A 26,377-nucleotide genomic window follows, 5' to 3' on the forward strand; every position below is an offset into this window, starting at 1 on the left:
ACATAGAAATCACAGACAACATAAAAATCACAGACGGGAACAAATAAATAATTGATAAATACACAGCAGGATACATGGCAACAAAAACCATCATCACATCAGTCCATCAATCACCGGGGGGAGCACCTAGCTCATGACAGCATGAGCAGCATGGCAACATCCTCTACCCTAAACCCTCATTGGCTAAGGAGGAGGAAAAAAACCCTATTGGGAGGAAAACAGAGAAACCTCAGAGGAGGGGTCCCCCACCCAGGACGGGCAGACGTGCAATGTATGGAGCCAAAAGTGCCTGGTGCAGACCCAGGGGCAGAGCAGGAAGAGAGTTCAGCATCATGACAGCCTGGTGGACGAAACTGTCTTTCAGTCTGCTAGTTCGTGCACAGTGACTCTGGAACCTTCGCCCTGATGGCAGCAGCGTGAAGAGGCGATGTGACGGGTGGGTGGGGTCTCCTGCGATCCTCAGGGCTCTCCGAGTGAGGCGAGTCTTGTAGATGTCCAGGAGGGATGGAAGAGGGACCCCGATTCTCAGCAGTCCTCACCACACGCTGCAGGGTCTTGCGGCAGGCGATGGTACATGAGACGAACCACACTGTGATGCAGCTGGTTAGAACGCTCTCGATCATACCTCTGTAGAAGGTGCACATGATGGGGGACGGAACTCCAGCTCTCTTCAGCTTCCGCAGGAAGTACAGGCGCTGCTGGGCTTTCCTGGCCAGTGCTGTGGTGTTGGTGTTCCAGGTCAGGTCCTGGGAGAAGTGAACACCCAGGAACTTGGTGCTGGTGACCTGCTCCACAGCGCCACCAGCGATGAGAAGCGGGGGATACAGGACGGATCTCCAGATGTGCACCATGATCTCCTTGGTCTTCTCCACGTTCAGGCGAAGGTTGTTGTCATCACACCACTGGACCAGGTGGCTCACCTCCCTCGTCGTTCTTGATGAGGCCCACCACGCTTGTGTCATCTGCAAACTTGATGAAGAGGTTTGTGTTAAACACAGGTGCACAATCAAATGTTAGCAGACTGAATAGGAGAGGACTCAGAACACACCCCTGAGGAGCTCCAGTGTCCATCGTGATGGACCCGGAGGTATTACTGCCAACTCGAACCACCTGTGGTCTGCCTGTGAGGAAGTCCAGTAGCCAGTTGCAGAGGTGGGGGGGTCAAGTCCCAACTGGACCAGCTTGAGGATGAACTGCTGTGGGATGATGGTGTTGAATGCTGAGCTGAAGTCCAGGAACAGCATTCCGGCGCATGAGTCTCTTGTCTCCAGGTGGGTGAGGAAGGAGTGGAGAGCGGTGGAGATGGCATCATCAGTCGAGCGATTGGACCAGTATGCGAACTGGTCTGGATCCAGTGCAGGAGGGAGGGAGGTCTTGATGTGATGCACGACCAGCCGCTCGAAGCACTTCATGATGATGGTAGTAAGTGCCACTGGGCAGTAGTCATTATGGCAGGTGGGAGACATCTTCTTCGGGACTGGAATGATGGATGCTGCTTTTAGGCAATAATAATAATTCATTTGACTGCAAGAAAACACAACGCTGCATTTGTTTTAAATGCAATGACATGGAATGGTTCATCTAGCACTCCACATTTAAAGAAGACAATTCTATGGGAGTCCACCCACCTTTTTTAAATTGGTCTTTAAAACAGCAGTATATTGCCAGTATAGCACCAATATCATCACGGTTAAATAAGTTATTGAACGAGCGACCCTTGGATCATCGCGATCCGCCTGTGACTGAAGTATAATTGATTTTTTCTTTTTTTTCAATAATTGAAAGGTTATTCAAATCATTTCATTTTGATGTCATTTTCTATTTTTAAAAAGCGGCCACAAAATCTGTAATGACGTCTGCTCGCCACACGAGGGATTCTCGACTGTCGGGTCGAATTTAAGGTTAGTGTTAATTCTTCATTCACAAATTGCTAAATGCCTCACTGCAAAATTCACAAGAGGTGTTTGATCCATAGATTATTCCACAGTATGTTTCAATTTGGATAGGGGGTATGTTGACACTTGATGGAAAAGAAACAGAATATTAAATTCTTGAAAGAAAAAAGATCTATAGATCATATTCGACCGTGAAAAAATGGATTTAAAAAAGGAAATATACCTGGCAAACCTCCATTATGACTTGATGGAGCAATTATCTATCCACTAAATGACTGGTACGTAGTACATGTGAGTGAATCTACTAATTCCCATATCATCGCCATTAAATTTCTATTTCACTTCGCAAAGAGACTGCTGCATTTTCCCAGCGGAATAAATGAAAAATATATCAGTGAAGAAGGACTACAGAGGGAAATAAAGCTGCATTGACGTCCTCTCGCCACACGAGGGAGGTAAACAAGCACTTTTAGTTTTGGTTAGTGCAGCGCTCATCTGTGCTTGTATTGTGCCTGTTGCCCAACGAGACAACAAACGCAGTAATACGGATGTCATTACTACACTCACTGCGTTTATTATTTTTCATACAGTTGTTGATGCGTTTTTTCTGAGTGATGACTTTTCTTTATTTTTAACTTCCACGTGTGAAGCTCGGGATGGACCAAGGGGGCGGGGAGGTGGCGGGATGACCGGGGGAAATAGATCCGGGGGTGGATTTAGTGGGAGCAGACAGACAGCAGGCCGGCTGTCCCAAGCTGCTCGAATCCGTCACTCTCCGGCACCAGGCTGGAGTCCTGCTGTCTTCCGGCACCTGCCTCTCCTAACGCACCGCAAACACGCGCAGGAGTGAGTCAATAAGAGGAGAAGGCTCAAACATCCCGTGTTTCATCCGCTCGTCTCCTGTGTCGGATCAGGCTCCGCGCTGGACGCGCCTGACGACGCCGGTTTGTTTGGAGTAGTTACCCGGAGATAAGCGCGCTTTGAGCGGACTCGCTTCCACGGGGCAAGGAGGGGGACCCTTGCATGGATGCGCAATGGCCACGTTTGTGTGCAGGGTTCAGTTTTTAGATGACACCGATCCGTTTAACAGTACAAACTTCCCAGAGCCGACCCGACCCCCGCTGTACACCTTCAGGGAGGACATCCCGCTCATCAACCAGCTGGCCGGGGTCCACCGGCTGCTCAAGGCTCCGCACAAGGTAAGACCTTAGACTGCCGTCAACTCTAACTTTCATCCAAACGGAGAGAGTATTAGGTTTCTTCCGCCTGATGCCCTGTCCACCACAGGGGCTATTTTTAACCCGCACGGCTCTGGTGCCGAGGACTGAGGCGGTATAAACCTGCTTAGGAACGACAGTAAAGCTTTGGAAATAACATGCTTCCAGAAGCACTGGACTGTGTGTACACTATATATATATGTTCTTCTGCAGGTTGTGCCTGGGCAAACAATAAACCAGCCATTTCTATAAAAACCTGAGCACTCCTCAATGACATTTTAGTTCTCATTTTAATGTCACCAAATGAACTTACCATGTTAAGGGAAAACAAAACCAACGCAACTACCTGTTTGCCTACTGGTTTCATTGGCGAATATATTGGACCAAATCTCACAGAGGCTTGTGTCACCTCTAAGTCCATTTATTTGAACTCTGTTGAGTGTGAGGATTGTGTGTTAATGATGACACTGAGTGCTTGAGAGTTTGAATGAGAAGCTACTGCTGATGCCAACACCAGCAAGATGACTATGGCTGGAGGATTTTGAGGAACTTTTGTTCATCTCAAGTACATATCATTGTCGGAAATGCACAACGCAATATGAGACAGTTAATCCAAGAATGATGCTCTGCTTCAGTTGCCGTGAGTCAGTGTCACATCCAACAAAAGTTGTTTGTGTTTGGTGGACTTAAGTCAGATGTGTCATGAGTTGAACAAAAAAAGAAACATTCATATAACGTTCACACCCTAGAGTCTGCAATAATATCCACCTGGTTAGAAGATCTTGCTACCTTCTCCTTCTGTCGCAGGGAATAATTCTGACGGGAAACACCAGACAAATGTTTAACATTTTGACCTGCATTCACTCTGTAGACTGGTGTAGAGATAGTGAATTCTGCTCTAGAAAATGACGACAGACTGTAATGATGACATGATGTTGCATGTCATACACAGTAGAAAACTCCAGATGTTCAGTGCTCTGGAATGGTTCCAGAGCACTGACCATCGGCAACACGTGTGAGTTGACTTTGACCCTGGAGCCTCACGGAGAGTCTTGGGATGAAGTGTCATATCTGCTAATTATACAGTGCATGTTTTGTGGCCTCCTCTGCTTGTCACAGTGACAGGTGGTCTCAGAGGAATCAGTGCAACCAGATACACCCAGAGTTGGCTCATTCATGCCTCATAGCTGACAGCAGAGCAGTCCAGAGCTGAGAGGGGATCATCTTCTGCCTGCGTCATATTTTAATGGACGCTAGAAGGTACAACACCAAAAGGATTTAAAGACATGATTTGGGCAAAACATCTAGTTTTTTTTTTATCAAACTATGGCTTAGCAATGTAAAATTAGTTTGAAGCTTGAAAATAAATAAATAAATAAAATGTTCACCAGTGCTAGGCAGGAGAATTGAAGGCTTTTCCCCTTCTCTCTTGTGATGAAATTGGGCATCTAGTTCTTACTTGTCTTCCAAAAGCTCGAAATAAACTAACTTTAAATAAGTAAATATAATATCAAACATCTCCTAAAATGATGTTTGTTCCATGATCTTTTCTGGACAAACAAGCTTTAGTAATTTGATTCTGTCATTCATAAACAGCTAATGTTGATGACTATATCGTCTCAGCTACTTTTAAAATATTTTTCTGAGTCTGAAAAATCTATTGTGTTGCTTTGAAAGTGAACCCTGAATTAGTCCCTCTCGATAAAACATCCGTGAAAACGTCAAAAAGACTCTGCCCTCTGGCTCATCTTACTCAAGGATTGAAAAACAAATCTGTTCTAATGAAGTTGGCCAACGCTTCTGCAGCCAAACCAGTAGGTAACAAAACAAGGCAAGGCAACATTTGACACATGCTTGGCCATCATGCAGGTTCCAACACTCCCTGACCGACAAATATTGGATGTGGCTGCCACATTTGACACTGTGGATGAAAGTTGTGTTGTCATTGGTAACTTTTAAATGTTTTAAATATTCAAATGGGACAGCTGGCTGTTGGTTTCCGTGGAGGTGTTCTCAGACTGCAGACTGTGGCTTTGGTGGACAGCTCTTAAGGCTGCTTCAGTTAGTCACTGACCAGGCTCATGAACCTGGTTCTGGATGGAAGTCATGTGTGGGGAGTGTACTGAAGCTGTTTGGCAGAGGTGGGTGCGCTTTGAGTGCTTTTCTAGCATTTGTTCTAGTCTTCATGACTTTTGTTAATATATGAAAAGCCCGATGTGGCTGTTTGTCAGTAGCGTAACAACAAAAACAGCTCATTGTAGTGGATTTAGGAGGGATACTGTCTTCACTTGCATGGCTCCTCACCACCGTTGCCATTCAGAAGCAGCTATAAGTTCTTACCCTGACTTTATAAAACTCAACGTACAATTGAATGGCCATCAATATATAAAATAAATCATTGCCATGAGCCACCACAGTTCTTGAATGAACGTCAGCATCACAGTTTGGCTGTATGATTGACATTTGAGACTTTAATTAGGGGGCAACTTGGGGGCCTGTCCAGGTACCCACGTTGAGCTTCTCAGGCAATCTGACCTCTTATGTGTCGGACGTCAATGCCTTCTCACTATACATGTGCCAATGAGCTCATGACCCAGTTCCTGGCACCGCTACCCTGAAATACTTTCTGAGCGTGGACTGCTGCAGCTTCTCAGATGCACAGTGCCACTTTGGCCACAGTCATTTGACAAAAACCCATCCATGATGGTTGTAAAACTCTTGAACATAGTTACTGGCAGCGAGGTCTAGATTGCTGGTTTTGTCTTGATCCTATAATTTATTGAACAATTTTAAAGCTTTCGTTGTCCATGCCACCTAAGTCATGAATTGTCAATTGAAACTACAGTGCCCCATTAGGGTCCAATATTATTTAAAAGGCTTTTTTATGAGCAGGACAGGAGCCCTTTCACCTAATCATAGAGCAGAACCTCACTGAGATTAGTTGTGGAATTACTTGTTTGTCATTTCCCTAGCAAACCCTCATGTTTTCAATAAGGACTGTGTCTTCATGAGCTTCCAGGTCCTGTCAGTCTAGACCAGACAGCAGTCTGAATCATTGAAACTATGTGGACATGCTTAGACAAACACTCTGATCCCAAATTGTGAGCGTAGACCCTCAACACCAAACCAGCCGGCAGTGGTTTTCCTGAATCTTTCGCTGCTTCATCGTGAAAAGCCACAGGACAAATGAAAAATGGCTGGCATCACAGCAAAGCTCATGATTACAACCTATTCAAGGACAGATGGCATGGCCTTTCTGCTGCGCAACGGCATTGGGATATTGAATTTAGATTACAGGGATCAAACTGAAAAATGTCAAATGGACTCATCTGGCTGTCCATGTGCTCAGGATGCACATGGGTGGAAAACCTGAGTTTTCTTGCAGTGGCTTGTCGCACTGACTCCGGCACTGTTGTGTTGGAGAAGGACTGTGTTATTTTGATGTGATGGCGGGGCACTGGCTGGGCAGCATGTAAAGTATAGGTCACTTGTCCCAGAATTCCTGTGGCCAGAAGCCTGGATCCTTGCTGCACTTTGTTCCGTGGTTTCCCTGACCTCTCACTAAGTCCTTCCTTCACTCTATCAGACCAGTTCTTACATACAAGCAAACACATGCTGGCCGATGAGCCTTGGCTAAATCAGTCTGGCAGTCATCTGAGTGCAGCCAGTCTCAGCGCTGAAACTTTATGCCATTTCCAGAGGGTTCGGATGAAAGCAACAAAGGGACATTACATGGCTTAGTTATACACACCATGACTCGTAATTCTGTTTTTGCTCAACTTCATAGACTTATTTGAAAGAGGGAAACAGATGTAGGTGAGGAGGAACTTGCAGAGGTTAAAATCCCTGTGTACTGAGCACATGCAGTTGGCTGTTAGTTTACTTGTTTAGTTTATTTGCAATTGTCTTGCATCTTCCGTTGTTTCCCTCTTTTTGCCATCTCTGTGAATTAAATACAGGAATGTTATTAACTTTTCTGATGCCACACATACCTGTTCTTGACTTGGAAGTGCTTAATTATGACTTGTCAGACTTGTCTGTCTGTTGAATGGCTCCACCTCGAACAATACTGTACAAGAACAACTGAAATTAATGGAAGAATGAAGAAGGGACAAAGTACACAAACACAGACCGTACGATGAAGATGATCCTGACTGGCTAAGTACAGAGGTCGTCCTTCTTTACTTTCTGCAAAGCTTTAATGACACTGTATTTTGAGACAAAAATGTCTCCCATTAGTCACAGATAAAGCAAGTAGCAGAAACCTGACAATCAGGTGGTTGGATTATCAATACGCTAGATCGCAGCCTAGTAAATGTGAAGATGTTGGGATGACCTTTGCAAGTCACGATGTTCCCATCGTCTGCACTCACTGCCATCCATATTGGATTAAATATCAATTGTTTTGATACTTGTTTGTATGTCACATATCACATGGGCTGTACACTTGAACACTGCACACTGTAGCTGGCAGTGAAGTTCACTGGATTTATATTTGCAAACCTTTTCCAGGCTATACATAGCTATCAAGTCATGCTATACAGCATTCATAGTTGAAAGAGTACAGTCAACAATGATTAGCATTGCATTGTTGTTGCATTATTTTCACGTTCCTGGACTGAACGGCTAAACATATTGATACTAGAAGAACAGCAGCCAGTCGCTGAGTCGTGTTGCCGTGTCACTATGGATGAAGAAGTAAGTCAAAAACTGAGCTTTGGCACTGCTGCGTTCACTATGGCACTATGCCATTTCACAGTGTAACACTGAAATTGTGAAATTACTTGGCGAATCTAATGGTTACAAGTTTTGGAAGTATAGAATTCCTAAATTACATCAATCTTAACCCATACGGGGAACTCCAACACTGTAACTATTATGGTCAGAGTTGCGTACATCTTGCCATTTTGCGTGGTCCGCAAGAGCATTCTGAGTGAATATGGTTAATGTGGTGTATTTGTATTTACCATCTACAGTTGGCTGAAAAATGTCAGCAAGACCAAGTGGTCAAGCACGCAACAGGCCTTTTTTTTTACCAGCATGTCTTTTACTGTACTTCACCTGAAAACTGAGTCATTGATGTTGATGAAAGGGTGTTTATGTGGAGTGGCATGTCAAGAGCTGCACTCTGCTGTGGTTGCACACTGATGTTTCATGCAAGAATTTGCCTCTAATATCACAGTCTGTTTAGACTTGATGCCAGGAATAAACCGTCCACTAAGTACTCATGTATCATTCCTCCCAGGACTTGAACTGGTCCACATCCGTCCTGCTGCGTGATTGAGTTTGACACCCCAGAACCAACCAGTTAGAGTGTCATTTATACAATTAAAATGTGCTGCATTAATGAGCCGTGCTGCTCATCGTGCTGTTCTGCTGTGTGGAATGTCAATGGGACATTATGCAGTCTGGTTTATCCGGTTTACCCTCCGTCCATCACCAGAGTGTTTCCAAACTATAGCAATAGCTGCTGTTCTGTCCTGTAGTGGCTGGAGGAAAAGGGCTGTTTATGTGGCTGCTTCATCACACTGGTTCTTGACGAATATCAAGTTCAGTAGTGGAAGTTGTGGAATTACAGAAACGCTGATTAATGCCAGTGGATTATTCACAGTCCATTTCTTTTGTCTTAATTACGCTTGAAACCGGGGCAGTGGGACACGGGGTGATTACAGTGACCCCCCTCATTGCCAGACTCTCTTTGTGTCGAGAGCCTGATCAGACGAGTCTCACCTGGCACTCTGGCTTTAGCCATGTGCTTTCTAAAATGAAAAAACTCTAATGTTATTGTAGTTCGTTTTGCACTGACTGAGTGTAAAGGTGAGATTGCAAAAGATGTGCACAGTTTTTCACAATAATTCTCACGTTTACATTTTTCCAGTTGCCGTTGTCGTCACTGAGAAAAACTGCAGCGGCCGAATTTGAACAGACTGTGGGGATATTTAAGTGCTTGTGTGGTGTGTGTGGTGGATTAGGATTTCATTCAGATTAAGGATGTGAGAGTAAGCGAGGGAACTAGAGCAGAATCCAACATCATTTCCTATTTGCCTGTAATTCCTTTGGACTTCATTTTGGGATTTGTTGAGATGACAATTGATGATAGGGAGCCTGTTATGTAATAAACTGTATCAAAAGTGATTTTCTTTTTCACTCAGAAACTTCAGTTCAAGATGCAATTTGGCCTCTCAAACTTAAGATCACAGGAACGTAACCGATTTAATGAACAATTAGCAGTCACTGTAAACAGCCCTGTAAAATCACGGAATTAAATGTATGCTTTTTTGAAATGACAATAAATTCCCCAAATGAATAACTTTGCTCTTTAACTGTCATTATCCAGTTGGATCCAACAACACACTGCAGTCCAGATTTGAACTGAGAAACAGTCCCCGTCTCTTTGGACGTGTCCACCCCAGAGCGCTTGTGTGCATGCTGCCTCAAGGGGGTTAAATATAGCAAGGTTATATTTACATGCTCGACAGCCCGTCTCTCCATTTCCGAGTTAAACTGAGGTCAAGATCAGGGAGCAGATCTTGTGATCTGCTTTCTGGGTCTCTCTCTCGTCCGAATGCCCTCATGGAAGTTTTACTAGAGTGGGTCACACCTGGGCAGGACATTGCAGTGCGGAATATCTTGTGCTAAATTGTGAGCCTGACTCCAAAGGTCATTATGATGTATCACTAGTGAAGACTGTAGCGCAAAATAAAGATACATTGTTTAAACTTGGTTTGTGAGTGGAAGAATTTTGTCAAGCAAGTACATGGACACGTCCATGTATTTTATATATGAATCCATATCAATATTTAATACATATATACTTGCTCCGTCATTTGTTACGTGTGCTTAAAACTAAGGTTTTCTTTTTGTACACTGGAGTTATTTTGTTGATCATGGGAACGATCCATCCCTCTGTTGGACTGCAAAATGTAAAAGTCTAACTGGACTGACATCGCTATAAACTTGTTTTCATGCACATCATGTTGTACTGCATTATCTGATTCTCGAAGTCACATTTGACATTTATAATGAATTAATTTGCCATTCATAACTCTGCCCTGTAGTTTCACTATATGTGTGATTGTCAAAGACTTGTCAAGTAATTCCTTGCTTGTGTTGTGTTGTATTGCTGTAGCTTGACGACTGTGCGCTGCAGCTGTCCCACAATGGCACCTACCTGGACCTGGAGTCCTCTCTGGCCGAGCAGAGAGACGAGCTGGAGGGATTCCAGCAGGATGACACGGGGTAAGATGGGCTAAGAACACTCGCAGTTTCTGCTTGATTTCACATTCAATGTTTGGCTTTCTACTTAACGTTTATGGAAGGAAGTCAGTGTAGGAAAGAAATGTAGTAGAACGAAAAGGTCACGGTAATGTGTTTATGTACTGAAACAAAACAACTATTCTATTCAACTTCATACAACTTATAGTTTCCCCAATGACTATGACACTGTATGAAGTGACTTGACACTCCTGCTTTTTTTCAGCATTCTCAAATATTTCCTTAACACTGAATGATTTGTTGTCTGTGGCTGTTGCTTAAATTTGCAAAAACTGACTCTTAAACCTGTGACTTTTTTTTTTCAAAATTAAATGAATTGTTCAAACATTTAGTATTTTCATCCAAACACTGAAAGCATTCTGTTTCTAGTGTGAGACCGCTAATTTATGCTTTTAATAAACTATTGTATTGTTGTTGTTAAAGCATGTTTGCTGGAGTCTGGTTAGCACCACCAGGTGGGAGGAAACTGGTGCGCCTGGAGGAACCCTGCATGAGCACAGAGAGAACAGACAGTACAATCTGAACACACAGGAGTGAGGTTCGCCCCAAACCTTGGGTTTTATCTGGAAATTTACAGTGTACCTTAAAGTTGTGAGGCAGAAGCCTTTAACTACTGTATGTCACAGCGCTGGAACCATGTTTCCTATTAACTCTGAAGGTTCATGTCCTTCACCACACCTTTCTATAGCTATAGGTAAGCTCTTGAAAAATCAGTGAATACTCTTGACAGTTGCAAAACTCCAGAGCTTTGTGTACTGTTAATGCGTGTGTGTGCAGGTGTTTGCAGGTGCATGTGCATATGTTTGTATTTGGGTGCCATTGACCTACTTCCTTGGAGACAGGCAGGTGAGCAGACTCAGGTGTTTCAGAAGTGGATGGGAACCTGATAAACAGGTTGTTCAGCACTGCCATCCCGGCTGGTCTGTCTCCGAGTTCAGCACTGCTGGAGATGAGTCACAATACAGTAGAGGGCTGGTCTGGTCACTGAAACAGATGATTGATGCCACGCCTTTCGGAACCTTCCTCTACCACATGAATGCTGTTTGAAATGTCAGGCCTGTCAAAATCTGACGTAACGTGTTACCAAGCGTGATGGACTGAGGTATCGCTATGTAAACCAGAGTCTCATTTCATGTCAGTCTCATTTTTTTATTCACTACCTTGCTTTCAAGTCCATCCACAATACATCACCACCACTGATCTGACCTCATATAGCACCAGTATGTAAATCTGGGACAGTAACAAATTGGATTTCATGATATTCTGTGATATTTCTGTTTAATCGTTTCTTTGCAGTGAACATTCACTTTGGCCGTGTAGATAATTTTACCGCACACCAAATAGAATTAATTTGCTCTGCATCAACTCACTAATCCGTTTTCAGACCACTATTTTGCATGTGCATTTGCTGCTATTGTGTCACACTGACACAACAGGTCAAAACAAACCCTGCCGTCCATCCCAGTGCTTCATATGAGTTGAGCCACACAGGCCAGTCGAATTGTTCCAGTGATGAATGGGTACGGTAAATATTATCAAAGACATTAAGCCTTTTATCAGGCTGTTGACTTATGGTCTGACTTCACGTTGAGACCTTTCCACAACTGTTGACGTACCTGATCATAAACGATGGAGCCATGCAGTGTTGAAAAGTAGACGAGGAATGCCCTGAGCATCATGTGATGACTTGGATTGTCTTGCACAATAGTTGTAATTAACGGTAAAGATAAAATATTCCTCCATCAGCTCTCGCTCCCAGCAGAACAGTGTTGTCTTAAAACAGGGTATGATGCTGGTGTGTGTTATCAGAAGACACTTTCCCTGCTGTGATGGATCAGATGTTATCAGTGTCTTGGTGTGGCCTACCCAGAGTTCCAGTGATAACAGCTAAGATAAGGACTCGCCATTATATTTTCATTCACATCACTCCGAGTTTGGGCTGCAAGCCATGTGAGGGCGGGTTTGGATGTTGTGTCTGCCTCCATCATCATCTGGTTTAAGATGAGTATCAGTGGGTGGTTGCACCCATCACTGCTTTCACAAGACTCCAGTCATCATCTGTGGCTCCTCTAATTCCCTTTTAGATGAAAGTGGCAAAGCTGGACATTGAACGAGGCTGCTCCTTTAACTTCACTAGTTCAATACTCTCAATGTGCCCAAGAGAGAAACTGACCAAAATAAACATTCCTGATCAGACATATTTGGACATTTATCCACTGCTACTCCAAATATAGTTTGGTGTAATGAAAGGCCTGGAACCATTTGAAATTTCAAACATGTAGGCACAAGATGTGCTTGTGAATTCAACGTTTGGATAAATATGATTTCATGGACACCAGAAATGTGCAGCTCAACTCTTCTCAAGGGTTCAAAACCTTCTGGGTAAATAACCGAATGACCCTGGTAACATTGGTGACATCATATCCAGCTGAATACATTGTTCAATAATGTTGAACACAGCATAGCCTCACAACATCTGAGTCTGTGTGGATTTGTCTCCATTTGCCTGCATGCAAAAGAGATCCAGCGATGGGGGAGTAGAACCTGAGTTTATCTTAACTTCCCAAGTTATGTTGGAAAAGGTGGGAGTAACAATGGTTGACATGCTTCTACTACTATAAACCTGTGTCATCAAATCATGTTTACCATAAATGCTGTAAGGTTACTGTTTGCATCTAAAAAACAATGCCTGTAGATCCTCATTTGAAGATTCAAGACAGTTCTATGATTTAGTTTCTGAGTCCAGTGGGCTACAGTAGAGTTTACACTTGGACCCACTTTTAGTTCATGACTATAACTTTCTCTTTCTTCCATAGGTGTCGAGGGAAAAAGCACAGCATTATTTTACGAACTCAGCTGACAGTTCGGGTGCACGCTTGCATTGGTGAGTTTTCTTGAGACACACACACATTAGCATGTCTGCAGCGAAATGCAGTGAAGACTGTGTCTTGTGTGGCATATTCTACTTCAAAATGGACTGCCTGCTGAATCTGAATTGCCATGTTGATTCCACTCAGTTAAACATGAAAATCTTTCTCCACTTCCCATGAGTCAGTCGCCTTTCCCACGTGAGCTGTCTGCACTGTCAACATTCTGTGTGTGTCAGTGATAGCTGCTGCTAAATCGGGATTTGGCTCTGCTGATTGGTGGAATATGTGTGCAGCTGAAAGGTCAGCTGGGAAATAGAGGGCAGAAAATGTGCATGAAAAATGATTTTCTTTCAATGACACCCTTGCATAATTGAACCATTTAGATTATAAATTTAAAAAACACATTGTTTGCCTCCCTCTGTCGTGTTCTTGACTTCCAATATGGCACCCAACTAATAAGGGAAGTACATATATAGTCTGGTAAATACATACAATTTGTGAGCTTTTCTATCTATTTTTGTGGGTGGATACAACCTGTTCTCCACTCTGCTCCTCTCCAACCTCTGTGAAATGTCACTGCAGTGTAACACTAATGTAGCCGTGCTATTTAATGGACATGCAAGTGTAGTGTGTAAGAGGTATTTCAATGCAATTGAGGAGTTTTAAACATTTGCTCATTCATTCTATAGATGAATATTTTGGTAAAGACCTGCGGTTGATGGGATAATTTCTGGTTGGTGTGGTATGAATGAACATGCTGTAGAACCTGATAAGTTGATCGATGCAACGGTTGACTGCATTAAACAGGCACTTGCATAAACCCGCGCCATCGGCGTCCAGATTCTGGTAGCAGTCCTGCGGGCCACGCCTGGGTGATTCCCCTCAGCTGTCCACTCATCCGCCTGTTTAACGCTCAGTAATCCTCTTGGGCCTTGACCTGCGAATCACTCAAGTAATGGTCAGCGTGCTATTGGGTGAGCGGATCGTCCATCACCAGCAGGGATGTGGATGGGCTTGTCGGCGTAAAACCTTCCGGTGAACACTAGTCAGCGCTCAGGTGTCCGGCACGTTGATGACCATAACTGTCCTGTGATTACAGCTGAGGAAGCAATCAATTGTTTCCAGCTTCTGCTAATCTCTTCATCAAGCTGTTTGCTCAGACAGAGGGGATTGGATTGAAACAGGGTCGAACGTCGCTCTGATCCTGTGGTGTGAGAAGTGTCAGTCATTGATCTTCTCTAGATACCGCTGGCTTTGGAACAGCACATTTGCCTCAGCTCTACCATCCACATTCACATACATCAGGTATGCAGCCGACGCACCAGGCCAGGCGACTCATGAACCTCCTTTGTTTTCCAGCCAGAGGTAGTGGCAGTTGTCTATCCAGCACTGGGCAGACACCAGCCCCCAGCGTCTCAGAGGTCGCTGCGTGACTTAGACTGCCTTTATTCCTCCCACAATGGGGACATTTGGGTTGTTAGGGCAGCATGCAAACATTAAAGGCGTAAACTTAGACAAAGCAACTGCATAATTAACACGGCAGAAACAAAGAAAAAACACGGCACAAACAGAAAAATGAATCATGAGTCAATCACAATGAAATGCATTTGTTGACTTTTGCTATGTGTCACCAGTCATTGTTTACACATTTTACATCGTCTTTGGTTGTTGACTCACCAATATTATTTAATACAATTACTGTAGTGGTGGTCGTCTTGTTCCATGTTGCCATCCGCATTTGGCTGTCAAGCGTGTGACCTCCCGGCCATAGTTCAGCAGCTCTGCTGACCTGATCTTGTCGTCTCATCGTCCTCCCGACCAGAACACCCGGTTAATTTTAGCACCTCAACAGAGGGTTGTTGCGAGCCAAAGCTGCTGTGGGGGGTGAATTGTTGCTGTTATCTTTAGAAAGTGTTGACGGCACACAAACACGTTAGGTACCCAGCGCAGATCCCAACACTCGGGTTGACATTATTGACGTGGAACACTAACTCATTATGTTTGAACTGTGTTTGGTTGCAGTCATATTTATGACAAATGTAGTACTTTGTTCCCTGATCACTTAGTTCCTCAGGTTTCTACCTCTTCTTTGTTAATCAGTACCATCTTATCCTGATCCCTTTGTTCCCCGAGTCAATCAGTTTCCCCACTGCTTCGTGCTAACGTTCCATCTCCCACATCTCAGTTCTCTAGTTGTGACTCTGCTCAGTCTCCGAACCTTGGACTGAGGAGTCTGTTTCAAGGTTTTCATCAGCTGAGGTGGAATTTTAAGCTTTTTTCCCATGGACCTTCTCCACATTGACCACCAATTACCCCACCAAAAGATATTAAATGGGAAATAAATACAGTATGCACCCCTAACTATATATTTGCTAAATCATCATGCTGTGTTTTTTTTTCACATTTTACGTTAGTTACATTCCAGATACAATTTTCCAGAAGATATTTGTCCAAGAAAACCTAACTGTCTAAATCCTTTTTCTGGTTTGGCTAATGTTTTTCACCATATTGAAAATTTAGTGCTAATTCTCCTGAAGAAAGAGGGACGCCCAATCCTCAGTCCTCCCCAGGACTGGTCACAAACCAATTACCAATTCATAATTAGCAAGAAGCAAGCAACCAGTCCGTCATGTCTTTGGTTCACCGAAGTCCGTTCTTTGACAATATAGCGTCACACATTGACCTGAAGGTAAAATCTTCCCTAAAGAGGGAAGGTTAACATCCCAAAATGGAATGCACTGTCCTATTCCGATAAGTGTAGATATCCACTTTTTAAAAGCTGAGATTTACAAACTGTGTTTACTGGGAGATATTTGGAGGATTTGCTGGTCTGTAAATCCCTGTAAGCCACTCTCAGCACTGGTCTGAAGTTCAAGCTTCAACATGCTGCAGCAGCCATGACAGCAGTCTGGTCTTGAGATGACCACAGCTGGCTCCAACACTGATTTACCCCCCCAGCCTGTGCTAAAGCAGATAAGGCTTGGTAATGGCATGGTGTGACAGGGAGATAAGGTTTAGCATCGGGTAAGCTCGGACGGGGCTTTCGAGTGGGACATCTGTGGCTGCATGGCAATGACACATTACACGGTTTTGGTTCCATGATGACCTACAATGCACGCTGCACTAGCTGCACGAGCAGTACTTGCACTCCATCCTCCTCCACGTGCTCCGCGGCTCGGCGGGAGAAACCGCTGCTGCTGTTCAACCTCTGTGTACGCATATCTTTCTTTTCCTGGCCTCTCACTTTGTCAATCTATATTTATTCTGACCAACATACCATCATGTGCCTGTCTCTTTGTTCTCTCAGACACCTGTGGCTTTGGCTCAAGGTTAGGCGCAAGATAAACATTTTTACTGTGCGCATACTGTGCATGTGGCAACATTTTGGGAAGCAATCTGAGAGACAACGCTGAGTCACGATCGATGACGGTTTTTACTATATCCTGTGGCGAATGAGGCTTGTAGAAAAAAAATGGTGAAATTGGAACCTGTCTGGTGCAACAGTGGTAATGGTAATGTGGCTATGTGGTTATAGTTTCTGTTAGACAGTTGAAAGTCTTGGCTAGTTTGAACCATGCTTATTTCCAGAAAGCAAAGAGCAAATCCTGCCCTTCGAAAAGTGCATACGCATGTAACAATGTGTTGCGCTGCGTATGAAGTTCCGGTGAAATGAGCCCTTCGGCATCATGAATCTGGACATGACGTTCCCACTGAGGGAGAGAGAAAACGACTGGAATAGTTTCCTCTTGCCCTCACCACCGGCTCAAACGCTAGCATTGCACCCACATGAGTCATCCTTCTCCGCTTGCTGTGGAGAGTGGACTGATGGGGCACCTGGGATGGAGGTGCAGAGGAGAGAGCAGTGGAAGCTCTTGGTTCATCTGTGTGTGACATCAGTTCTACAGCTGTGATCCATCCAGATTTCACCAGAACTAAACTGTGGCCAGCATTTCTTTCATAAGTTCACCTGTGTGCTTGCCACTCTGCGATACTGTGCACTTGTGTGTTTTTGTGAGTCTCTTTTCCATCATGCGTCATTTGTTTGTGTTCTTTCCAGTGTGTTCTTGTTGATGCGGACAGTTATTTATGAAAGTTTATTTGTGTGTATCCAAAAATGTTGTGCTTGTGTGTGGGAGCAGCAGAGTGTGTTTGTATATGTTCCTTTGTTGTTTGTATAATTGACTGTGTGTATTTGTGAGTGTATCGATGTTGTTGCATGTGTAACCAGGCTGCTGTGTGTATTGGTGAGTCTGTTTGGCATGTACTGGAGCAAAGGCTGTGTGGCCTTCTGAGCTTTCTTCTCGTTTCTCCTCATATGCGATGAGCTGTATAGCCCACTTCACAGGGCTATGAAATGTGTTTTCACTCATGTACGCTGACATGTTAGAGTGATCACACTGATATGACATTCGTGTATCACCGATTTTCACGTTCGAGCGGAGCATCATATCCTCATCCCCCATGAAATGTGCAACTTGAGTTCCATGAGCAATGGACATCAGTCATTGTGGTGTTTGTTTCACGGTAAAAACTGTCATGTTCATATCCACCTCCTTAATGTGTTAAGTGTTATTCATTTGTTTCAATGTTTCCACTATGTTATAATACGTTGGTCGTGTGAGATTTCATCTTTAAAAAGAGATCATTTTTCTGATGCCATGACGGCTGTCATTCAAGCCGGGGCCCATCACCTCACTAGTTTATACATTATGTGGTGGAAACCCCGAGAGCCATGTCCGTGATAAAAAAGAAGGAACAAAGACACAAGATTGGTGCAACACCTGAATGAAAACAGACCAGAATAGAACAACACAAGCTTTGAGAAGGGAAGTGTGCATGTAAGATGAACAAGTCTCCAGCTTCATATGATGTGGAAATCTGACAAATATTAACAGAATTATGAATAATAATGCAAACAAACAAGGTCATTCTTTGCAAAAACAACTTTCCTTAGATGACAAAGTTTCGATCTCAAACGGGCAAAAGGAAAACTCAAGAAAAGCTTGGGTGTTAAGAGGTTAAATGTGCGTTGACGGGTCTGTGAGTGTGGAAGTGTCACTGAGCTGTATGTCTGTGTGCCCAGTGCTTTCACTGTGGATGTGGCAGGGTTTTCCCTCAGCTCTACTTATGCTGACAACTGTTGTGGCTGTGGCTTAGTCCTCTGCTGTTTGAGGTTTGCTCTCCTGCTTGCTGGAGGAAAATTAGATCTCCATATGTGTGTGTGTGTCTGTGTGTGTGTGTGTGTGTGTGTGTGTGTGTGTGTGTGTGTGTGTGTGTGTGTGTGTGTGCCCCTGTGTGTCGACACAAGGCTCTGCCCGCTCTGTTTAAATCATTTTCTCTCTTACATAATGCAATAAAAGAGTGAGTGGAACACTTTGATTGTTGACTTTAAAAGCAGCACAATATCGTCACCAGCGGAATCTTCCAATGATGCTGATATCTGAGCAAGACACTCAGGGATGTGATAAGATGGAAATTCACTTGCAAATGTTTCAGTCAAGAGGTGCGGCTCACTTTGGCCCACTGTGCCTTGCATTTCTGGACTGAAAATTGGTGCGTGCCACGGCACAGTGTATAACATAGTTACTACATGTCTGTGTCCCTGAGTGCCTATCCATTATAGAAACGCATTGGTTAAATTGTGTGTACATGTGTCAGCATGCAAGACACTTTCATGTACGCCACCATCAACTGTCATTAGTTTTGCTTTGAGGCCAGTGACAGCCAGTAACTTCCCACTGTTTTTATCGTACCTGCTGCCCTGCCATTGACCAGTCAAACCGTGTGTGCGCTTCCTATTTGCTGACAGGATGTTTATGTGACTGCGTCTGACAGCCCTCACCTCTGTGTGTGTAAAACATTGCTCCCCTTAACTATTTCCCTGGCTGTCGGATGGATGCACACTGGCAGACACTGACGACAGAGGGCCATAACAAAGGCATTTCACTTGTGGGTCAGTGAAAGATTGAACCAGCTAATCCACTCAGCCAGTAGAGCACATCCTCCCTCTGCAGAGCATCCTCTCCTCCTACTTCTCTGCACTTGTTGTGACCCTCATGTCATGTTTTAGTGTCGGATTGTTTCGACAGCCTTCCTTGGAGGATATCATTTTCAAGTAACCTTAAAATCTTTGAGAAGCTTTTATTTATTTCATAGAAATGAAGGGCGTTGACAGTGTCTCGTGCAGCGTGGAAAACAGAATGGCTGCTGGCTGGGCAGGTATTAGGGAAAACACTAGGCAGTCATCCATCACAGTGAGAGTGATGATGATTTTTTCATTGCATCATCATACAACGTGAGTTATTACTTATTGGTGGTGGTGTTTTGAGTTGAAATCCAGCTTTTGTCAAAATAATGTTAGAAGAGCCACGCCTCAGATTTTGCTAAGGAAGGCACCTGTCAGCACTCCCTGTTTCCAGACAGCTCGCTTGGCAGACTGCCCGCATCAGTCCAACACTGAGGAAAGAAAAAAACTCCATTCACCCCACTACCACAGTAGAGAGTTCAATCTGCATTATGGAACCTCACAAAAATGATTGACTCTCAACGGCTCTCGTCCACACAGGGTTGGGTCTCATCTTGGGCTTTTTCACCGGACATGCATGTAAACGTTTTGTTCTAATAACATATCAGACAGTGGTGCCAATACTGTGTTCTTCTCACCTGCACGCTTGAAACTACAGTGAGCAGATGGGTAGCCGCTTCTTACCTGCCATCTGTCTTGTCAAAGCTAAGGTCTATTTATTGAAGTGCAATATCATTTAAGATTATATTTCCAATGAAGTTATGAATCAATAATGCCTCGACAATCTTACATGCTGCAGATTTAAATGAGGTTATAGTTGTATATACCCAGCCTATTGAAACAAAGTTCTTGTGAGGATTTTTGGTTCAGGCAGCTTCACAAATGTTGTAGTTGCAGTTGCCCCAGACTAAGGGAACAAAACATTGATAGTCTGAAAGCAACAGGCTTTATTTTGACATCATTTATTTGTGAAATCACATCGTTTTGTTTGTTGCTACTATATAACAAACTTGTGTATCTTAAAATGCTGTTCCCATCAGAAGTATCGCTGGAGCCGGTGATGTAATTGCATTTTCACTTTGTGTGTGTGTGTGTGTGTAATCGGTCTGGATCTGTCATCATTCTCTTAATCCCATGTATCCCACGTCCAGAATGCTCCCAGTCCCTCTCTCTCTCCCTCTCCATGACTTCTGTTGAAGGCTCAGCTTCAAGGCTAAGAGCAACAGAAAGAAAATAGACAGTTGTCCTCAGCAGCGTGGCCTCAGACCCACGCCAGTGTTTCCTCCTCTGTTTCTGTTGCTCTTCAGATGAAGTTATTGGTGGAGTATCTGCCAGATATCTGACAGATGGACAGAGGATTTATGAACACATGCTCTATATAAATAAATAAATAAATAATTGCCTGCGCTACAAGTTGATCTGAGAGCAAACAAGAGTGACAAATAAACTGAAGCGCTGCCACCATGAAGGGGGAAAGACTTCCTGGGATTAAATCCAACTGAGCGACATGCCACTACACCTCTTTGCTCCCCTGTGCGGCTTTATTTTAGATCTCCACTGCGGAGTTAAAAGCCAGCTGACTGATTGGCCTGGACAGCCGCTTGGTTCGAGGGTGGGTTTTTTTGGACATCAAAATCCTCCAGAATCAAAGTCAGCGGTTATAGCCGGGATTTAGAAGCAGCTGGGACACGCCTACCTCCTACTTGACTCTCAGAAAAACATGGCCTGTGACTCACCTCCATGAGTGTGAACAAGGCTGCCGTCTGGCTTCACATGATCCCCAAATAATTTTTATTGTGATTCAGTGGACAATTGGAAAAAAGTGTTGCAGGACACATTGGAGCGATTATTTCTTCTCATTATTATTTTACTATTTCTTTCCTGCATTTTAAAGAAAAGTTCATCTGAGGTTCTTTGTTTAGGTTGCTTCTCCCGTGATGATATTAAATGGGAAAATGAGCGGATGACAAAAGCAAACAGCAACTACATTTCGGTCGCAAGACACCTTCCATTTGAACAACTGATGATTTGAGGTTGACAGATATATATTTATATTGAGATTCAAGTTTACCAGATTCAAATTTGTGATCAACATTCTCCATCTCTGGAGGTATGCTCAGATATATAAGGTAAGTGCTGTCTGCTACACTAGATGTCAGTCTTGGCACATGTTGGGGAAGAAAAAAACAGAGGGTCATATATTAGTGTGTTTAGTTTGGTTCAGTATCTGGGCTGCTGAAAGGCTGTAACATCAGAAACAGTAAACCCAATCTAGTTCCTGTTTGTCTTTTACAATCAAATCCCAGCATCATTTGTGCAGTACAAATTATTTTCACAAAATTCTCTGATGTATCACTCACAGCCACAGACTAGTCTTTATTTGTATTCACATCTCAAGCCATTGAAGAAGAGTGAGTCAACTGATTTTGACTTCCATGCAAAGCTATGTATAAAATAACAACATGATTGTGGGGTTTATCTGGACCCAGCATCTGTTGTGTGATGTGAAAATGCTGCAAATGTTGGGATTAGTTAAAGCTGAAGGGTCACAACACTAATCTCATTATGGCTGAGAAGAAGGAGGGACGGCTGATCGACTTAACTGACAGCACTGATGTGGGGAATCCCTGTTTCTACCTGATGAGACTCCTGCCCACTCTGCTGTTATTGATGCTGTTTTCTATGTTGTGTAATGGTGTGTAGTTCAAAGGAGTCGTGTCTCTGCTTCACCTATTGTTGTACCGCAATATGTCACATATGGAAGGCCTGGAAGTCATTTGATGAATTCAACAATGCAAAAACTGAATACATTCAGGATTATTTATTTTCCAGGTGGAGGCCTTTCTGTACACCTTTGAGCTGCACGCTTGTCTTCATGAATTTAACCCACCAAGAGCTATTTAAGCTGTCACTATGTTATCAATCTCTTCAGCTCAGTCGATCAAATCCTTATCTCACGCCTCCATCCATTCCAGACGACAGTGTTTTTGCTGAAGGCACAAAGGCAACCAGCAATTTCTGAGAGGAAATCTGAACTAATGTCTGTGGCATATGACATTTTCAGGTTGAGAAACTTGTCTTGTAAAATGTGTGTGAAGGCCAGAGACCTGTGCTTGTTCTGGAGTACAGTAGTGTTCTATAAACGTGACATGAATGTTGAGACACCAGATAGCAGCGCACATTGTAGATTATATTAGCGATATTTGCCCTTGTATTTACTTCTCTTAGTGAAGGCGAATATTAGAAGCATTTTACAGTGATCATGGCAAACTGTGGCAGACACACAAGTCTAAAAATATGAATTGGGACCAAGCTTTTGAGGCCAGGAAGTGGGCCAGCGGTCGCTCAAGTCCAGCCTTATCGTTGTCACTGACTTGTTTTTGATTGATCGCAGACATCTCTGATGCCACTTGGGTCAAATCAGCTTTTCACCCTTGGATATGTTAATTCATGTTACTGCCAGTTTGCCAGGGAGTGATTCAGGCCAAAGCGTCACCTACAGAAAATCAAGAGAAATAGTAGCACTGACTCCACCAAAGGGTGAGCGGCAATAAAGGAGTACACTACAGTGTATGCACCTGCATGTGGGAGTCATGCACTCATGGCCATGGCTTCTAATAACTGGCTTTGCTCTTTCAAATGGACGGACAGATAATCTGCTGAATATGGTTTTGAAAACCTTTTTTTAAGATTGAAAGGTCCTTTGCTATTGCATCGCTGACATTTTTAACCTCTTTACACAATTCTTTTTTTTCACATACAGAATGTGTTATTACACTATTACAATGGATGTGAGTTATCTTTAGCCAATGTTATATGCTGTACTGAATTATACCGTGATAATGATAAGTGTCTCTTCCTACGATTGAAAACTACAGAAAAGATTCTTCTTTTTTCCTGCTGCTCCATCACAAATGACTGTTGTTTGGAAAAACTTTGTTGAGGTTTGAGCAGCAGAGTGTATTTCTAGCTGCATAGCTGTTACAACACTGCACTTTCCCCAAATAGTCCAATCCTGGAACATGGCTTTTGCCAAGAGCCAACACAGTTATTGAATCATGTAAGTCGATTTGTTTTTAAGATGTTTTTCATGTGAGATGAGTGGCTTGATAGATAGCTCAGTACTTTTTTGGCTTTCTGGTCGAGGTGTCTCTGTGGTCTAGAAGCTGTGTCTCATATGAACCTTAATCAACAGAATGTTAAGTCAAGTTGAAGGATGCTGAGTTAGAGGTTGTTTCATTGTTAATCCCTTCTTCTGCCTCCACATTATTATCTTGTTTGTCCTCTTTCCTATGATAGTCGAAAGCATTTGCAACCAACACGCAAACCCTGGATTTACTCGTGAGGGTCTTCACCCCTGCTGTGAAGCAGCTCAAATGGCCAATGGAAGCACCCGCGTATGCAGATGTCTGGCTTATCCCTGGCCATGGAATAATTCTCAAAGATGAATTCAGACCATTCAAACAATAGAAGCCATTCATTTCCAGAAAATCTTTTTGGTGAAGTCTGAAGTGAGAGAAGCTTGTTCCTTCACTCAGGAAGAAATGAGAATGGAATGTAAATATAACAAAACATTTTCAATGCAAGGAACAATACCAAAACTGACCTCAAATTGGTGCTCAGCCTGATTAAACTGAGCTACTGGGTGAGGGCACCCCCAAGTTCCCAGGTCATGAGAGGGAGACACCAACCTTCACCTTCTGTCCTGCTGAACCTCATGATAGCTGCAGGTAGTGATGGGTTGACGAGGTTTCATGAAACAGTTTCCTGATATTCAGAGGCCACCACATTGCACTGTCGACTGAAAAATGTAATGGTCGTGGAACAACTGAAAGTTTAATGAAACCTGACGTCAGTTCTTAGCTAAAGAGCCATCTAGTGGCCTCTGAAGATTAGGACACTGTTTCACCCACCTGCAAATCTGTTTCATGATACCTCATCTACCCATCACTAGCTGCAGGTCTACCTCATCTGCACAGACAGACAGGACATGGCTGCATAAGTTTAATAATAAATAATATTAAGAAATGACATGACACTGACAGTTTGATATGAGAATTTGTTGTTTGTGTTCATGGTAACTTTTTTTTTTTACGGTTTAGGCTTAGTGCATTATCCACCTGAAAGGAAAGATTCAAAGACGAGTTGAGACCCACTGACAAAGCTGGGTCTTAAAATGTGACGGAAGTCAAACATTAAAATGAGCTTGAGTTGTAGCAAAATGTCAGCCCTGGTGATATACTGTATATTTATTCTTCTTTTTGGCAGACTTATTCAAGAAGGCTATTTTTTGAGGACATATAATAATAATAATAATAATAATGTGTGACAGTCTGAATTTTCCTTTTAGAAGTTCTATGTTGTATCAGCTGAAAGTAAAAAACAAATGCATTGAAACAAAGTGCAACATTTGAAGTAAGAAGGGTAACTATATTGAAGAGTTGGTTGCGACTCCTAGCTCTTTGTGCGACCTGAATACCTCACCGTTGAAGACCGGCCAGCAGCTCATTAACATTCCGCTTCAACTCTAATCACCACTGCTGTGTGTGTGTGTGTGTGTGTGTGTGTGTGTCTGTGCGTGCGTGCGTACGCGCTTGTGTAAGGCGCAAGGCCATGCACGTGTTGCAGTGCTTGTGAGGACAAGAGGAGAGTTTGGGATGAAGCCGTCACCTCAGGTGATCAGAAGAGTTGTGTTCACTCTCCTCTCTGAACAACAGAGAAAGCATGTCTCATTTTACTGAGTCATTAAAATGAAGAACATCATTCATGGTGGAATTCAAGGTGTGGCTCATCCCTCGTGAGCGTTATGAAGAGTCTGAATCTCTGTTGTGTTATTGATTCTCTCTCTAATAATCGGTGTTTGTCTCCCTTTTTTGCTGTGCAGAAAGGCTGTATAACTCCAATGGACGTGACCTGAGACGGGCACTCTTCTCGCTCAAGCAGATATTTCAGGTAACAAGGAAAATCCATCCACCTAGGTTTTTTTGGCGTGTATTAACATCTGTTTCTCTCATGTGATTATTGGATGCGCTTCATGACCCAGCATGATGATTCAGCATGAGAATCAGATGCTTCTCCCGTCCGAAACTGTAGTATGACCTCATGTTGTTGTGTGTTAAACACGTGGTACACTGACCAAAAATAGAGAAGAATAAAAAATATTTACATGGCTGTTTGCAGTGTAGGGTATCACTGAATGCATCAAAGCTATGAATGAACACTTATGGAATTGTGTAGTAGACAAACAAGTGAGAAATGACTTGGCATTCCCGCGATGAGCTTGAAGTGAAGTCATCACCTGAAATGGTTTTCCAACAGGTGACTCCATGACCCTCATTAAGAAGGCGGATGTGGCTACTTGAGTCATATAAAATATGTTTGGGCTGTGATCATTAGTTGAAGTCATCGATTACCGTGACGACAAACATTTGTCCATGTCAAAATCTGTGCATCGATGTGTCATGTTGCTCTATGTGCAAACACATCGGCCACGTCGGGAACTGTTTGTTAAAAAACCACAACGAAACAGATATTTAGAAACAGCAGTTTCAATACAAGTAACAATACCAAAAGTGACTTAAAATTAGTGACTGAGTCAGAGCACCCCCCAGTTCCCAGGTCAAATATATATTCTATCTACGCTTTTTTTTACATTATAATTTCTGTGGCGAACTCATATTGGATTGTGCAGTGTGTTGCTGTTTTATGGCATCTCAGAGATCGTAGATTAAATATCGTTGATTTTAGCATATGACGCGTTTGGAGATGTTATACTCTCGTACGATCGAGAACTGTTTGTGTTCAGGAGCAGTGAGAAATGATCGGATTCTCTGGAATCATTAGGACATGTGAATTTTTGTTCCTCCGTTCCTGACTTGCTGCGGTCGTTGTGCGCCCCTGGCTTAGCATCACCACCTCCAGTCACCAATATTGTCTGGTTGTGGTGAGATATCACTGCCCACTTAATCATTCAACATTCACAGGGCTAAAATCCCTATGAGTCCAGGGAGGGAAAAATTATTTATTATTAATTATTTATTATTAAATTATGATTTATTATTACAAATATTTTCATTTTTGAAGGCTAGCTTTTGC

At 43.2% G+C, this 26,377-nt stretch overlaps 1 protein-coding gene across 4 annotated transcripts in view; it reads left to right on the forward strand.

Moving 5' to 3' along the window:
* The first annotated feature begins 2,621 nt into the window (after positions 1-2,621).
* fhod3a (formin homology 2 domain containing 3a) overlaps positions 2,622-26,377 on the forward strand; it is a 44,415-nt gene continuing 20,659 nt past the window's right edge. For all 4 annotated transcript variants that reach the window (XM_053862799.1, XM_053862800.1, XM_053862801.1 and 1 more), the window contains exons 1-4: positions 2,622-3,094; positions 10,242-10,351; positions 13,204-13,271; positions 25,167-25,234. In XM_053862799.1, coding sequence (XP_053718774.1) covers positions 2,930-3,094; positions 10,242-10,351; positions 13,204-13,271; positions 25,167-25,234 — 411 coding nt within the window. In that variant the 5' untranslated portion in view covers positions 2,622-2,929. The remainder of the gene's footprint in view (positions 3,095-10,241; positions 10,352-13,203; positions 13,272-25,166; positions 25,235-26,377) is intronic.

Source organism: Synchiropus splendidus, chromosome 4, assembly GCF_027744825.2.
Source record: "Synchiropus splendidus isolate RoL2022-P1 chromosome 4, RoL_Sspl_1.0, whole genome shotgun sequence".
NCBI lineage: Eukaryota > Metazoa > Chordata > Actinopteri > Syngnathiformes > Callionymidae > Synchiropus > Synchiropus splendidus.